Source organism: Pseudopipra pipra, chromosome 5 (assembly GCF_036250125.1).
Source record: "Pseudopipra pipra isolate bDixPip1 chromosome 5, bDixPip1.hap1, whole genome shotgun sequence".
In the NCBI taxonomy this organism is placed as follows: domain Eukaryota; kingdom Metazoa; phylum Chordata; class Aves; order Passeriformes; family Pipridae; genus Pseudopipra; species Pseudopipra pipra.
In genome coordinates this window covers 39,054,209-39,070,731 of record NC_087553.1, presented here as the reverse complement: position 1 = coordinate 39,070,731, position 16,523 = coordinate 39,054,209, and the positions used below count along the sequence as shown (strand labels likewise).

At 42.5% G+C, this 16,523-nt stretch overlaps 1 protein-coding gene across 2 annotated transcripts in view; it reads left to right on the top strand.

Moving 5' to 3' along the window:
- The first annotated feature begins 1,106 nt into the window (after positions 1–1,106).
- Positions 1,107–16,523, top strand: part of TPH2 (tryptophan hydroxylase 2) — a 54,167-nt gene continuing 38,750 nt past the window's right edge. The window contains exons 1-5 of one of the 2 annotated variants that reach the window (XR_010430766.1): positions 1,107–1,600; positions 4,492–4,644; positions 7,102–7,285; positions 7,394–7,494; positions 10,318–10,385. Coding sequence is in view for 1 of the 2 variants with exons in the window: in XM_064655638.1 (XP_064511708.1) it covers positions 1,496–1,600; positions 4,492–4,644; positions 7,102–7,285; positions 7,394–7,494; positions 10,318–10,385 (611 nt within the window). In the remaining variant the exon portion in view is untranslated. The remainder of the gene's footprint in view (positions 1,601–4,491; positions 4,645–7,101; positions 7,286–7,393; positions 7,495–10,317; positions 10,386–16,523) is intronic. The other variant, XM_064655638.1, reaches the window with a different exon arrangement.

The window sequence follows — 16,523 nt, the reverse complement described above, 5'->3', positions numbered from 1 at the left end:
GTCCCACCTTCGGTGGATCTGATTTCAACTTTTCCTGCTTAATCTCTGTGTGATCTGTATGCATACCAATTCAGGGCCATGTGAAGCCAGCTGTTGCATTCAGCTGGGCTGCCCCTCTTTGGGCAAGCTGCAGGGTGAGTCACGGATGGTGCTTTTCAAGGGGAAGTGGTGACAGTTTCCCCCACCTGGAGCACTGGAACAGAGAAAACTGTATGTATTTGAAGGAAACTGGCATAGTGCTCCCAATCCAGATGTGCTGTTCAGTGCTACATGCTGTAAGGTTTATTCAAAGGATGTAGTGGAGAAGTTTTGGAAAATGGTAGAACTGTGAAGGAAGTGGGAGAGCAAGTGACAGTGGCAGGTCACAAAATGAGCATTGACCTCAGAATGTAAGAGAAATTAAAAATCCTAAATTTCACAAGTAGTTTTGAGAGACTGAGTACCTTTAACACTGCAGTCAAGTTCTTGTTTCAATGGTTGCCTTCTGTTCACTTAAAATTTCTGAGCCAGCACTAATCTGAAATTAAGGAGTAAACAAATTCTTAACCTCAATAGATAAATCTTTACCCCAAGACATGAGTATTTTAGAGACAAGTAAAGTTGTCATATATATAAAAGACCTTCAGGAGTGCTATGGGATTGTTTTACCTTCACAACTAATTAATTGTTTTACTGATGTTGTGGTTAGAAGAGAGTCTCATGATCAGCATCTGGCCCTTGCACAGCTCAGGCATAAACCACAGCCATTGCTGCCTCGGTCAAACAGCTTTCTCCAGTGAAGCGCTTTTTCAGAGGAAGTACTCCTTGCAGTCAGACTTTACCTACCGTCGATATATAAGGCACGTTAAGTCCTCCTTACAAGATCTAATTTCTATCCCTTAATATATCTTTCAAAGCATTACTCTATAAAATGGAGAGAGATGAATTTCTGCATCGAAGAATTTCTCACATCACTATCTCTGCACAACTTCCCTGTGCAGAAGCTCAGCTCCCGCAGTGCTCTGCCCTGCTGGGCCCTGTCCCAGCGCCCCCACGCTGTGAGCGCTGCCGGCCCTGCCCCGCTGCCCACCCTGCCCGCGCCGGGGCACAGGGCGGGCCGGGGCTCGGGGCGCTGCAGCCGCGCCGGGCATCGGTGTGAGGGGAAAGGAAGGCACCGCCCAGGGCAGACCGGGGGGCGGGCGGGAGCAGCCGCTCCGCAGCGGGACCTCCGTGGCTGCTGTGGGCACAGCTTCCCCCGGGGGCTCCCGCCGGCGTGGGGCGGCGGGGCCGGGCAGCGCCCGGGGCGGCTTCGCCTCCCGCGCTGTGCTGTCCCGTCCCGTCCCGGCAGCGGAGGTAAGCGGGGACCGTGGGCGTCCGCCTGCCAGCGGCTCTCGTCACCCGGAGACGGGTGTCCCCTAATCGTGTTTCCATCAGCCGCGGCGGGGGCGTATAAAAGGAGCGGCCGCGGGCGAGGCGGGCAGAGCGCGGCGCTGCCCCCGTCCCGCCCGCCGGCCCCATGCAGCCCGCCATGATGATGTTCTCCAGTAAGTACTGGGCGCGGAGGGGCTTCTCGCTGGACTCGGCGCTGCCGGAGGAGCGCCCCGCCGCCGGCAGCCTCACCGTAAGTGGCGGGGCTGGGGACGGGGCAGCCCCGACCCCGGCGGGGACGGGAGGGAGCCGCCGACTGGGTCGAGGTCGGGTCCGCTGGCGCCTCCGGGACCCGATGCCGGGCGCCGTGCGTCCCCCGTCCGCTTCTTTTCGTGGTCAAGTCAGTAGTTTTTCAGCAGTTGCAGGGCCCGGTGAAATTAACTTTGCCTCGTTCAGAACGCTGCCTTAAAAGTGTCTGTAAATAACGGAAAAAGTTTCATTAGTAATACAAGCCTTACTACAGAAAGGAACCATATTGCTACTGGAACAACAGAAAAGCATTTAGAGGGTTTTAAATGCTTGGATTTTGGAAGTCTGTGGTAAATCCTGCGGGCTATTTGGATCAGCAGAACCTGCCTTTTCAAGGCACTCGTAAACCTCACAGGGCGATATATTAAGCTTTTTTGGTAAAATAGAAGTCGCCTGCACTCACACTGCATTGGTGCCGATGGCTGTGCTGTGTTCCCAGCCTCTGCCTGCTGGCAGGGGTGCAGGGACTACTGGGAGCATCGTGCAGAGACTGCTGGAAACCCTGTCAGGAGGTAGAAATAGTTCTCTGTAAGGTGATGGTATGGGTGCAACAGATGCTTGGGTCATTTCAAGCATGGGATAAATTTCTGTATGCTTACAGGTAAATAAATGTATGTATGCCTAAATAAGAATAAAGAATGTTAATAGGGGCTAATAAGGCAACCTGATCTGAATATGTGAAATATTTAGGATTATGAAGATTTTGCCTCCTATAGAATTATGCAACATATGAAGATTTGGATCAATTGAGTAGAACCAACAGAATGCACCAGTTTCTACCAGTTGTGAACTGCATATTGTCTTTACACTGAAATGTGAAATATTGCTATTTGTACATGCTTTACTTCTATTGGAAGTATTGAATTAAATGGAATAAATCTGTTTTACTGTCTTTATATTTGAGTTACTTTCTTCACTGAGTTCCACTATAGATGACTTTTTTTCCTGAGTACTTGCCCTTGCCCCAGATAATTAATTTTCATTAGGAAAGTTGATCTTTTACTTGTTATTTAATTATGAAATGTACTGATTAGCAGGGCTAATAAGATTTGAGTTCAGCCTCTTCTACTGGCATAACGAATAGGTGTTATAGGTTTCAAATGCTCGAGAGGGTTTTGTCATCGCTTTGGTTAATGATTTCATCAGAGTATTAGGGAACCTGTGACAGTCTTGGAAGGTGCCAAGTACCCTTGTTTTCCAGAGGAATTGGTGATATTGAGATTCTCAGACACTCAGTTGACTCCATGATCATCTGTATGTAGCTTCTAGAAAGCAGCACACATGGAAAAAACACAGATGCTATAAAAATGGCACCTTTGTCGCTTCACGTGGGTGTTGTGTGCCTGATGTATATGAAAAGGACTTAGTCAAATCCCAGATATTACTGAAGTTGAAAGTGACCTTCCCCATAACTGTCCCTGGGCAAATCTCCTACTGAGCAGAATCATATAAGCTCAGTTGCTAAAAAATAAACATGTGTGAAACCACTCATATATCATTCTGCAAACTTTTCCAGGTTGTTTCCATGTAGTCTAATAAATGGTGAGAAAAGACCATGGAGGCTTCTTAGCATGTCCCGTAACTAGTTTAAATGGGGCTGGTTTAACCTGTGCCATTTAAAGGGTGTTCTAAGACCTGTTTGAAAAGCTTCATTTTCAGGTTATTTTCTGTAAGCTGCTTTATAAATTAGTAAAAGACAGTTCAATACATGTGAAATAGTTGTATATGATTTTAAATTTCTGTCTTTGTATTTTTAGTGAATGTATTATGGATTATGAAAAAGCAACATCTCACTGGAGATTTAATTTCTTCAGGAGTCAAAACTTCTGAAGTTGCGACAGAGTATTGGAAAATGCAGGCTGTTTTTTTGAAAATCATCTTATAAAAATTGTCTATAAAAGCTGTACTGTTTGCATCTCGACAAGATCTAAGGTGATAAAATTGCATTTTTTTTGAAAATGCTGGCTGAAGTTTGGCTTAAAGCAGTCTTTGACTCCCAAATTGTGAAAAGAATGTAGGACTCACCAAGGATGGTGTAATTTTCTGTAATTTTTTTTGAGTTCCTCAGCTAACTCCTCTTTTATGGGATGTACAGTTTTTCACAATGAGAACAGTCAGCTATTGAAATAATCTTCCCAAGGGAGTGGTGGATCCCCCACATTGGACAATTTTAAGATTCAGCTGGGTGGGGTGCTGGGGGCTTCTTGTCTAGACCGTGCTTTTGCTGTGAAAGGTTGGACCAGACGATCCTTGAGGTCCTGTCCAACTTGATATTCTGTGGTGCAGTCTGAGCTTGTATTTCCACCTTGTTTGTATAATGAACAGAGGTTTTGTTTTCTCAGGAAAAGTTACATGACAGCAAATTGTACTGCAACAGAGACTGTAAAGTTTATGTTTTAAATTTAATGGTTAATACAAATGTACAGACCAATGCAAATCTTCGTAAATTGACTGGTACAGGTTAGAATAGCATCCCTGCAATTTTGCAGCAATAGTCAGGTTAGAATAACAGAGCTGCTGGCTTTTCCAGTAATTTAATAGTGTCTTCGTTTGCTTCATATTTATTACTAATGATAGTATTGCCCTAGTAATACCATGGTATTTGTATCCTATTTATATGCTTTTCCTTAAGCTTTTTTTTTAATGAAACGGCCTCTTACACAATCGTCTCTAGCAGCTGCCTTTGATCTGTGATTCTGATTTTAAGTAAACACACTACCTTTTGAATAAGTAAAGTCTGGATGAGTTCCGTTCAGTTGTTTTCTAACAAAAATTTCTCTTTGCGGGAAATGCCCAATTTCATCTGAAATGATCATGTTCTTTATCCATTTGTAGCTAAACAGATCGAGTTCTGGGAAAAATGAGGAAAAGAAAGGGAATAAGGGAAATGGGAAAAATGAATCTGTTTCTGAAGGTGGAAAGACAGCTGTGGTGTTTTCCCTGAAGAATGAAGTTGGTGGATTGGTGAAAGCTCTCCGACTCTTCCAGGTAAAGCTTACAAATCTCTACACTGACTGAACTGATGAAGGCTACTGAGGTCAGGCTCTTTGTTGGTATAAATCTAATGGACTGTGGCGGAAGGAATAGAGTGCAGTTACGCTCACTCTGCAGAACTGAATGAAAGTAACTTAAAATTTTATGGACCATTCAGCAAAGCATTTTGGGCTCGTGAAGGGTTTTCTGGAATGAAGTTTTAACAGTGATGCTGATGTTTACACTGTTCGCTTTAGGTTTCCGATGTGTGACTCAACACCGGGAATTAGATTTGCAGTCTGTGCAGGCCACAATGAAAGGAGGCACTTGCAGAGAGCATTTTAAAACCTAAATTACACACAATCAGGTGGTGGTGGTGGCAGCCTTGCTGCAGGACAGTATTTGGTCACAAAGTTAGAGAGACCTTTAAGTACATGCAGGGTAGGGGACGTATGTGTCTAACTGGAAGGTAAATTGTGAAGTATTGTTTCCCCATAGATCCCAATGCAGTTGATGCTTTTCAGTCAGACTGCTTGCTAGTACTGCATGTAGTCTGCTTGCCACCTTAATGAATGGAAGAGGGCTTGGAAGCACGTCTGAGCATAGTTAGAGCAGTATGATAAAAGTCTTAGGTTGTTCAATCTGTGCAGTGTGGTGAGGAGAAAGTTAGGTGGTCTGGAGCCTGCCTCTAGGGCCAGACCATCAGAGGGATGTAAGTGTAGAGGCACTGGATGTTGCCAGTCCCCACTCAGAGTTGCTGTCTCTGGGAGCAGATCTCCAAGGCTGATGTAGATTAGATACTTACATTCCCCAGCCTGGGAAAAGAGGTGAGTTAGACCCACAGGAGGGAGGCTGCCAGGAAGCAGGGTGTTTCATAGGAAGAGGGGAAGCCTAAGGGAGTGAACAGAAGTTTCAGAAGGAGTCACGTTTTCAATGCAGTTTCTCTCCAAGGGTTAAATGTCTGACTGCAGCTCTGGCTTAATTGCTTGCGTGAGTTTATATCTGAAATTTTGGATTTGCACGTCAACTACCCCTTCTTGGGAATAGGTGTATAAGTCACTCTGGCCTCTCAAAATATGGTTGGAAGAGGTAGCAGAGATATCACCCCCATTCATGTAGTCACAACAATTTGAGTATTGCAGGGGGGAGTGTGGGGTTTTGTTCTCCACTTAACCTAGGGTAGATCAGAGTGAATTTGTTATGAGTTAGCTACACTGTATACATATGTTATGGAGCATGCCAGTGAAAGAATTATGTATGTACAGCCAGAGGTGTAAAAGCAGAGACTGCTAGTTGGCGGTACCAGAGGAGACCTCCACCTGAAATGGTATTTATGTAAATTTATGTAAAATTGTATTAACCATTTATGCAAAATACAGCAGGCAAGTGGAAGTACAAGAACAAAGTTCGTCCCATTTGGATATCAAAAAATGTTTTATTGGCTTCACTGAGTAAGTGAAAGGATAGTTGTGAAAAGTAACAGATAGTTTCTGTCTGACCAAAAAAAAGGAAAAAATCAGAGTTAATAGAAGTATTGTTTGAAAGCAGTCATCTAATCCAACTTCTGTTTAGAAGCAAGGCTGTCACAGCACTAGATCAGGACAGCCATAGCACATTATGGTTATCTGTCATTGTATGAAAGTAACTTAAAATTTTATGGACCATTCAACAAAGCGTTTTGGGCTCGTGAAGGGTTTTCTGGAATGAAGTTTTAACAGTGATGCTGATGTTTACACTGTTTGCTTTAGGTTTCTGATGTGTGACTCAACACCCTTGGCAGACCAGTAGTTGTGTTGAGAGGTACCCCAAAGGAAATTTTTCATGCTAGACGTACTTACACTCTCATCTTTGATGCATGATTTGTGTTCGCTGGGGACATTATAATAGAAAATAAATTGAATTACATTTTAATTTTAATACAATTTTATTACTGTTAATGCTTCTTACTATCAATAATTGCTGCACAATAGATAGGTGAGACTGATACACATTCTCACAAAAATATTTTCTTCCTCACATGTTTGTAAGAGAGACTAAAGTCATACATGTTTAATAGCATCTATTTAAAGAAGCACACTCAAGTCTATTTAAATTAACATTATTATTATGCACATTGCCTAGTAAAATTGCATTAGAATTTAATATAGCAATATAAAAGTAATAATATAAAATTGCATTGTTAAAAAATTATGTTATATTGTCCTCTGTAAGAGACTGTCTTTGTAGATAAAATGAAATCATTACTTTGTTTTCTTCATTAAATATATAATAATTTTATTTTTACTTTCTGTACAGATTTTTTTTCATCAGTATTTCTTATGTGTCACTAACTGATTCCTTAAATACAAAAAGGGACTACTTTCAATAAAACGGTCTTTTAATAACTGGAAAAACTTTCCTGAAGAATGTGCTATCAATATTGCCCTTCTGCTGGTATGTCTATATTTCATCTGTTATTTCATCTTTCCACAGGAAAAACATGTGAGTATGGTTCATATTGAATCACGAAAATCAAAGAGAAGGAATTCAGAGGTGGAAATTTTTGTGGACTGTGACTGCAGTAAAAAAGAATTTAATGAACTAATCCAGTTGCTCAAGTTTCAAACTAATATCGTATCTCTCAATCCACCAGAAAACATCTGGACTGACGAAGAAGGCAAGGCTGTTTTCGTATCACTTGGTTTAGGCACTGACAAACGTTTTGGACAAGTATCTCCATAATCTTACACTCCAGGACGTTCAACTTGCATTCTGTCTTCTGCAGATCTCGACTGTGTCCCTTGGTTCCCCAGGAAGATATCTGAATTGGACAAATGCTCCCAGAGAGTTTTGATGTATGGATCTGAGCTGGATGCAGATCACCCTGTAAGTGTAACACAAAATTATCCCGTAGATAATTTGTTCAGGTTATTTGCCAGTCAGATAAAAAGTCTGTTGACTGCTGATTGTTTTCAGAACGTGGGGACTACTCTCTCTTCAGTAGTTTCAGTAAATTAATTTTCCTTTTCTGTAGAAGGATGCACAAGATGGAGGTCCTCTAGAAAACTTATTCTTTGTTTAACAAGTATGTCCCCTTTTGTAATGCTTGTTTGCTTGGTTTTTTTAAATTAACTAGTTGATAGAAAGGTTTCAAACTTTAAAGAGTTTAGATCAGTGCGACCTTCAGTTATGCCACGAGTAGCTCTTAGATAAGAACTGATATTGTCAACAGGTGTCAGAGAAGAAAGAATTATGAAGGAATAATGAAGGAAATATGAAGGAAAGAATTATGAAGGAATAGTTTGTCACTCAGGTGGTAACTACAAAATAAAACAGAGCAATATGTTCCTGCTTCTGATGAATGCAGCAGGTGGGAACGTGTCTCACATTGTTTCCTGACTTTGGTGGCAGGAGCTGAACCTGCATTTCACACAAGCTGTGTTTGCAGTGTTGCCAAATGCTCAGTGCAAAAGACAGAAAAATGGTTTTGTTATTGTTTTATTTCTTTGAGCTAATTTCCATAAACGCTTAGCCTCTGAGTTTTTAGATGGCAGATGATTGAAAGCATTTGTGTTAAAATATTTTCCCTTTTTAGAAATCCCAGTTTCTACCTCTGCACGACTTGACTGAAAGATACTGGTGGTAGCTAGTTGTATTAGTTCCTAAAATAGGCTGGATTAAACTAGTATTGTAGGAAACTTCCAGCTGAAAGGAAGTAGGCGGCAAACTAAGATATCTGACCATAAGACTGTCTTGTAATAAAGTCAGATTAAACTGCAGCTGTAGGTCTGCTTTGTTTTTTGTTGCACACAAACTGTGGTCCAGTGGGAGTTTAGGCACAGATTCTCACACCTTTGCACTCATACCAGGAGAATGCCATCACAATGTCTCCTGGTAGCTCCATTTCCCTGTCTGGTGTCACTTGCCCATGTATCAAACATGATAATAATCATCATCTTGCTTCATTCACAGCTACTTCTGCCATGTGTGAGCCCTTCCCACATTGTGGGCTCACAGTCAGGGAGCATGTTTGAGGATCCTGGTTTCTGCCATGTGCTTCTTGATGACAAACTAGGATTTGCTTCACATTTTCTCAGAAGGGAAAAGCCTGTTGATTATCTTCATCCATTAACCATAATTTTGTTCAAACAGAGGTTGCAGTGACAGCTCATTCCAACTTTGAGTTTATGACTGTGACAGACTATTGGATACTGTTTATATTTTGAGCTGGTACCTTCATTAAATACTGTAGCACTCTGCCTTCAGTTTTACAGAAAATGAAAAAAAGACATTTGCATTAAATGAATATATATTTTACCCTTGGGGGAACTCTTACAAACATAATTGACACACCATACAGTATGCTAGGTGTTAGAAATGGGGTAAAAACGTGTAAATCTGTGACTGGCTTTTAAAAATATCTGCCCTTTTCCTTAGCGGTGGCATTTGGTGCCAGAGGACCAAAGAGAATTATCCTAGTACAGAACCTGTAAGGATAGTACTGCTTCAGCAGCATAGCCCTAACCCACTCCGTACTGGCTAATGATTTCAGTCTCAGTTTCACTACACTTGACAGGCATTTAAGTCCCCTGTGCTGTCTTCCATGACTTTCCAGGTCTTGAATGGTCTTCACCTGAGTAACTCATCATTTATGTCAAAAGGTATTAAGGAGACAAGGAGACTCGCCCAGATTACTGCAAACAAGCTTCTTTGTGTAGGAAGGTTTTCTGCAGTCCTCTGAAATCCTCACTTACTCTCCCCCAGCAGCACAGCTTTGGTTATGGGGCAGTAAAATGTCTTCTGAGTTTTATGGAACCTCATACAAATATTTCAAATCTAACCATGTTATCTTTTCATTCCGTTCAGTGATTGCGTTTGTGTATGTGAGCAATAAGGAAAAAAGACATTTCAATTTTCAGCTTTGAATAAGGGAAACTTAAATGCACTTTGTGGGCCACTAACTGGGGAACTTATCTAAGTTTTTATCCTTTTTATCTTCAAGAGACTGACAGTTCTACCTTGAAAAAAGTTAACTCTTCTTGTAATGCAAAACATGAAGTGCCTGCATATTTTATATGTGTAGAAGAGATCTTGTTCTAATTTTGAATAGCACAAAGAGCTGTAAATGGCCAGTGTGTATGTGCTATACAACTCTTTTGCACTTAATAGAAAAGGTATGAACTTACTGTAGCCCATGAGGTAGAGCCCTTCCTTTGTAACTCAGACTGAAGCAATATGCCTATTTAGCGCTGGATGTTGATGGTTCAGTCTCTAATGTGTTGGTTAGGATGGCAGCTGCTGAAATAAGAATCTTCAAAATGAGTTGCTTATGATCTCTAGACACTTGATTCTAGTGAAGAAAGATGTATTAAGGATAGGTAAATTCTTCTGCTATGTGCCTGCATGTAGATCTCCATTCAGATCAAGGAAAACCTGAATGAGATGAAATGACAGGAAAAAGTTTCCCTTATCAACATCTTGGATGAATGACTGTACCTATGCACAAAACTGTCTTGAATGGTCTCCTGTGGGACTTCGGTGAAGAAAAAAAATGAAGAAATCCTTTTTTTCTGTTGCAGTCCAGTAGACAGTGTTAATCAAAATACAATGCAACTAAGTACTAAATAAACACTGTAATGATTTATTTTATAATTCTCACAGCTAATTTTATGTCCTTATTGTAAATGGCTCTCTTTTTCCTTGCTTAAGGGATTTAAAGACAATGTCTATCGACAGAGAAGAAAGTACTTTGTGGATCTTGCCATGAGCTATAAATAGTAAGTACTGGCATAATTCTTCCCTGTGCTGCTGACTAATTAGAATTCATGCTCTATTTAATTCTGTAGAATAAAGTTTAACGGTAGACAAAGTCATCTTTTAAGCTTGGACTAGTTTAGTGTGGGCTATAAATTACAAACCTGATGCTTGAATCCTGTAACATTTTTGATACTGATACAGGCAAGTAAAACATTTGAAAGGCAAGCACTTTCTCTTCAGCATTTTATTCACAGATGCTTAGACTTAAGAAAGTATTTTACAAATGTTTGCGTGTCTCACTGACACACTTCTGAGTACACATATCTAGCATCCCAGTGTAGTTGAAAGAGCTCACTAAAAACCAAAATTATTATTTCTTTTTTTGATGCATGTACTATACTGGGCTGAGGCCAGTTGTGTGAGGTTCAACAAGGCCAAGTGCCAGGTTGGGTTGCAACAACCCCATGCAGAGCTACAGGCTGGGGGAAGAGTGACTGGAAAGATGCTTGGCGGAAAAGGACCTGGGGGTGCTGTTCAGCAGCATCTGAACGAGCCAGCAGTGTACCCAGGTGGCCAAGAAGGCCAGTGGCATCCTGGCCTGTATCAGAAATAGTGTAGCCAGCAGGACCAGGGCAGTAATTATCCTTCTGTACTTGTGAGGCCATACCTTGAGTCGTGTGTCCAGTTTTGGGCCTCTCACTACAAGAAAGACATTGAGGTGCTGGAACATGTCCAGAGAAGGGCAGTGGAGTGAGAGAAGGGTTTAGAGAGAAGGGTGTAGGAGCAGCTGAGGGAGCTGGGGTTGTTTAGCCTGGAAAAAAGGAGGCTTGGTGGGACCTTACCACTCTGTACAGCTACCTGAAAGGAGATTGCACTGAGTTGGGAGTTGGTCTCTTTTCCCAGATAATAAGTGACAGGATGAGAGGAAATGACCTCAGGTTGCACCAGAGGAGGTTTAGATTGAATATTAGGAAAAATTTCCTCACTGATAAGGTGGTCAGATATTGGAGTAGACTCTTCAGGGAAGTGGTGGAATCACCATTGCAGGAAGTGTTCAAAAGATGGGTGGATGTGGCACTTGGGGACAAGGTTTAGTGGCAAATATGGCAGTGCTGGGTTAACAGTTGAACTTGATGATTGTAGAGTTCTTTTCCAGCCTTAATAATTCTATGATGATACTGGATACTGCAAAGTGCCATTTATCAATTTTGCCTACACAGCTCCAAATTTCTTAGAATTTAGTCAGTGCATTTCTCTGCAGTGGAGCTGGTGCCTGTGCATACATGCACTGCATGTGTTTTTTCATTTTGATTTTTTTTCCCATTTCAAGTCAGTATTTTCAATTTCTACAGTCCCTGGAAGTTAAGAAACTTTCTGTTCTACCTACAAACACCTACTGTGTTGCAATTTTCTTGTCACAGAAGCATTCATCTAATTCTAATCCTACTCTAGGTTTTATTTGCAACAGGCTTAAGCACTCATTCTCAAGGGAAAGAACATACTAATTTCATGATCTTTTTCATTTTACCACACTTCTTCAGGTTTTTCGTTTTTCTCCTTTGAGATTTCTACCTACGTTGTTTAAAGAAGATGAAACGCACAATTTTTTTCTCCCTTTATAGAAGGCACGTCCTGTCAGGAAGCATTCAAAACTGGATTTTGGAAGGTTTTTCATTATAAGGCTAGTATAGGGCCTGCAGAAGGCTGGGGAGACAGAAGTATTAACTCTGCTTTGTGAGCATATAATTCTGATTATAATTCTCCTTTACTTTTGTCCCATTCCTGTCATTAAGCTATTACCAATCTTACAAATGTGTAGGTGCTAGTATTCGTTCCCCTTTCTGCCCACAGTGGCATTTGTTTAGCTGGATGCTCATGACATCCACACAGCACACTGAGCTGCTGCCTGCTGGGACAGTGTTGCTTGGTAGAGAAGCTCTCTAGGCTGCCCAGGTAAGTCCTGAGTTTAGGCAGCTTTCAAATGTAAATCGAGACAGTTTTTTTGTTTGTATATTTGTTTTCAGCTGATTGATTTATTAGGTTTTTTTTCAATCTAATGCTTGCAGTGAGGTTAGTGCTAGCATTTAGTGCAGTGAGAAATGTCAAGTGGATACCTGTGGATGAGGGCAGGCTGTGTGTGCTCCTAGGCTCTTTCAGTATGTTGGATAGTTCTCCATTTACCCGTGATAGTAGCAGTAGTGCCATGCATTTCACACCTGCTCACTTGCTGGAAATATCTTCCTCCCTTCTTCCTCTCAGCTTAGTGCTGAAAGGTCATGCAGCTGGCATACTAAGGTGTAGTTGGTCTTCTGCTTCAAAATGTGAGGTTTTTTTCACCCTGAAACTAGTGAGAAACATCGTTTCACAAAATCGCATAAAGTAATCCTACATATTCCCAGAAAAAAACCCCAAAACAACAGATAAAAGAAAGGAAAAATCTTTTCCTTCTTTGGATTTTGAAGGCTTAAGAACCATTTTGCAGGCACATTACAAAAATAAAATAACTAGAGATTATTTTGGGGCCAGATCTTGTACTTCAGCAGAGTTGCTCAGATGTACTCCTTTATTTCACTGCTCTTTCCAAACCTTTAAAAGATTTCAAACTTGTCCTTTTATTGCAAGCAGAGAGAAAACAGGAGGCTTAAAATATTCTTAGCCAGGACCACAATAACTGGCAGACCAGTGCTTAGGGCAGTTACCTAATGTGTCAAAATCTCATTCATAGTTCAGGTCTCCTTAACCCCAGGGATGTGCCATATGTGCTGGTATGTACAGTCAGGATGTGTCTGGGTACGTGTGTAGAGATGGCCCAGGGAGACATGCTTGGCATTCTACTGCAGCACAGCCTAAGCCATACTGAGGAAAGGCAAATCAGCTCAGGGAGGACTCTGTGCTGCTACAGCTGAGCTGTTTCTGCTACCCCTGCTGTGGAGCCTAGAGTTATAGGTGTCTTGACACTGCACTGTGGTCTCATCACACTCACCTCTGTGGTCTAGTGTCTGTTTACTGATTTATGCAAAATGACCAGCTCTGTTATAAGGGCTGCTTCCTTGGGGATAAACACCTGTCAGTGTCTTCCAGGTAAGTGACCTTCCTAATCACTTACTGAAGCTTGATGTGTTTCTACCTTTCATTTTCCAGCGTAAAAAAAACCCTAACCACGCTTGTTTCCTTAAAAAAATTAACAAAGATATTTGACTGCAAGGAATTGGCTCCGTAAAAGGTTGTTGAGTTGAAAAGCCCAGATCAGCGTTTTCTTTATGAATTGTGACTGTTCTATAGTGGTAGATGCTCTGCTTTGTTTGAACATAAAGTGGCATCTGTAATGGAGAGAGAAAGAGAAAAACACTAAGAAGTGAGGTTGGAGGAGCAGATATTTGCTAGAGCTGGGTGTTGAAGGGGAAGACATGTTAATAGAGCAGAGGAGTGAAGATCAGCTGTATGAAATAAATGGACCAAAAACCCCATAAACCCCCATATTTCTCCCTCCTTCACTTAGCTTCTATCCTAAAGATAGTGAAAATGCATTAATCTTCCTAATTAGTCCTTTGAGACTGATTAGGGATTGGAAAAGTGTTGAGAAAATTAAATGTGGAGGAAACATATGATGTTTAAGACGGAATTTATAATATGAGTTGATAGCTCATGCCCGTGGCAAAATGGAAAGACCCTATTTTAATAAGGAGAAATAAAAATTCAGATTCGGTTAGCTTGTAGAGTCATCTTAGCCACGAGGAAGCTGGCTATGCAGGCTGGCTTTTTCTGTGATTTATTGAAATGTTTGAGTGCAAGGTGGGTCCTGCTTGTTGAAATATGAGGGTGAGAAAAATGAGGTTTGCAGGGCTGAGGGAAAAAGCTGTAGATCCTCCATCAAGTCTGGCTACCTTGATTCTCTTGATAAAGAAAGCAGTATCATGATAAGCTGGAAGTAAGATCAGCTCTCCTATGCATAAATCCTATTAAGGAATTGTCATGGTTTGAGATAGCCCCAAAATCCAATTCCCTAGTTCCATCCCCCCTCCCACATCTCAACCTAATGTGAGATGGGTTTTTCCAGACAAAACACACCAGACTCAAAGTGGGGGAAAGGGAATATATTACAATGACTGTACAAATAAATACCATATCACATTATACACACGATCACAACTATCTCTACCATGACATATAGTATTTACAATGGATCAGATCTCTTCTCCCCTCCAAATAAAAGTCCAGGAGGGAAAGAAGGACAGATCCCTTCCAGTCCTTAAGCAGCAGGATCTTCTAATGCAGCAAGTTCTGTCTGTCTTCTCCACATGCAGCAGCTGATAGCTGGCTTTCTGCCAGCACTCAACGAGGGAGGTATCAAACTCCCCCGGCCCCATCGCCTCAACCGAGGGGTCTTCCGTGGGCTTCGTAACCCCAGACAAGGTCGTATCACCACGTCATATCACGAAGACACAGGGGGGTCTTCGTGACTGTCTGGTATCTCTTGCAGGGCCTTTGTGCCCTGCCTCTCAGGCTGCCACCGTGGCAGCAGTGCGAGGGGGGAAAGCCAAGGTCAACTCCCCCCGCATTCCATCTGACCGTCCCAGTCCAGCTCCCGGGACGCTCTGAGCTTCTCAGCTCCTCTCTCTCTCCAGTGCTGCATACTCCAAGGCCCCTCTAAAATAGGAGTCCATGTCCCTCTTCTCCAAGAGGGTCTCCAAGGGAGTTTTGGGGGATCTGGTATCAGTCTTACCCCAAACTCTTTCTCTCAGCTGCTGGCTCTCTTTCTCCTGGCTCTGTCTTCCAGGAGTCTTCTCTGCGGTGCTGTGTGTTGTTTCTGCTGCTTCTTCAGTTCAGGTCCTTATCAGTCCTGGCTCTCTGCCACCGTTTCTCTGGTCAGTGCCTGCTGCTGTTCTGCGCCCATGGAGAAAACATTCTCCCGGCATAACTACAGGCACCTAGCCCAGCTTTATGCTGTTCCAGGTCCCTGCAGCCCCCAGCCAGGGGCTGGGAGGGGGCCAGAGGCCCCAAGGGGCACAGAGCCCCTACCTCGTGGCTCACAACATGGCCACCACTTCTACAACAACCAAAACTACAACTCTTCTCTTCCGGTCTGGTTGTGATATGTTTACATTTCTGCAGGAGCGCCCATTGGGCAGAACTTCAAAACTTCTAGGGGTTTCCACCCCTTGGGGTCTACCACTTCTCTTAGCCTCTGGGGGAAAACAAGGTCCAAACCACAACAGGAATTAATGTTCAGTGAACCTTAATTTAGTACTAATGAATTAATTGAAACAATAACTAAGTTATAAACCTTTTAGTGAGCAGTGAACAAGCTTCAGATCCTTGATTGTGTTTATACCTTTCTCGTGACAATAGAAACATGAGTTTTTCCACTGGTGCATGTGTATCTTACTTCTTGATGGGCCAGTGCTGACCCATACCGCAGTATCCATCGTAGAGGTCAGGCCTAAGGAAAAGGGATGAGGCTGGGTATTCTGGCACACCAAGTGGATGGAGTAGCAACCTGCTTGTGCTTGTCGTGTGCAGTACAGTTTAGAATAGTTGTGCTACGCTTTCCATGAGCTGGCAGGCAATTTAAGGCTGATGAAGTGTTAAGGGGGAAGACAGATACTAGACCTGTAGGACTGACTCCCACTGCAGGATGGGCACGAACCCAGTGCAGCTTCTGTGGATGAGAAATACTTCACTAAATGTGTTGCAATTCTTGTCACGTCTGCAAGAGTGGCTGACAGGACACTAGTGAATGTATTGGGTATTCAGTGAGACCTTAACAAGTATAAGTACCTCATACAAAGTAGCCTTTGACTGACAGATAACTGCCATGGATGAAAATCCTTTGATATAGCAAAAGGCAGGGGGATTAAATGGTAAGTTTTTAGTAAAGATGAGGGGACAACCACAATGAATGTAGGGCAGGTGATCCTCTCGTGTGCATGAAGGGACTGCATAGCAGCAATCAAATGTGACATGAGGGCTTGTTCCTTGTTACCTTATACAGTGGAGACAGGATTATGAACTGGGCAACAACCTCTAGCAAAATCCCAGCACTGCAGTTCTTCTGCTGCAGTGGGGTTCCCCGTGCCCAGTATACCTGTTCAGCTGCTGTCTGGGATACAGTGGAAGCTGCAGTACTGGGCTGGAAGTGCCCACCTGTCCAGCCCTGG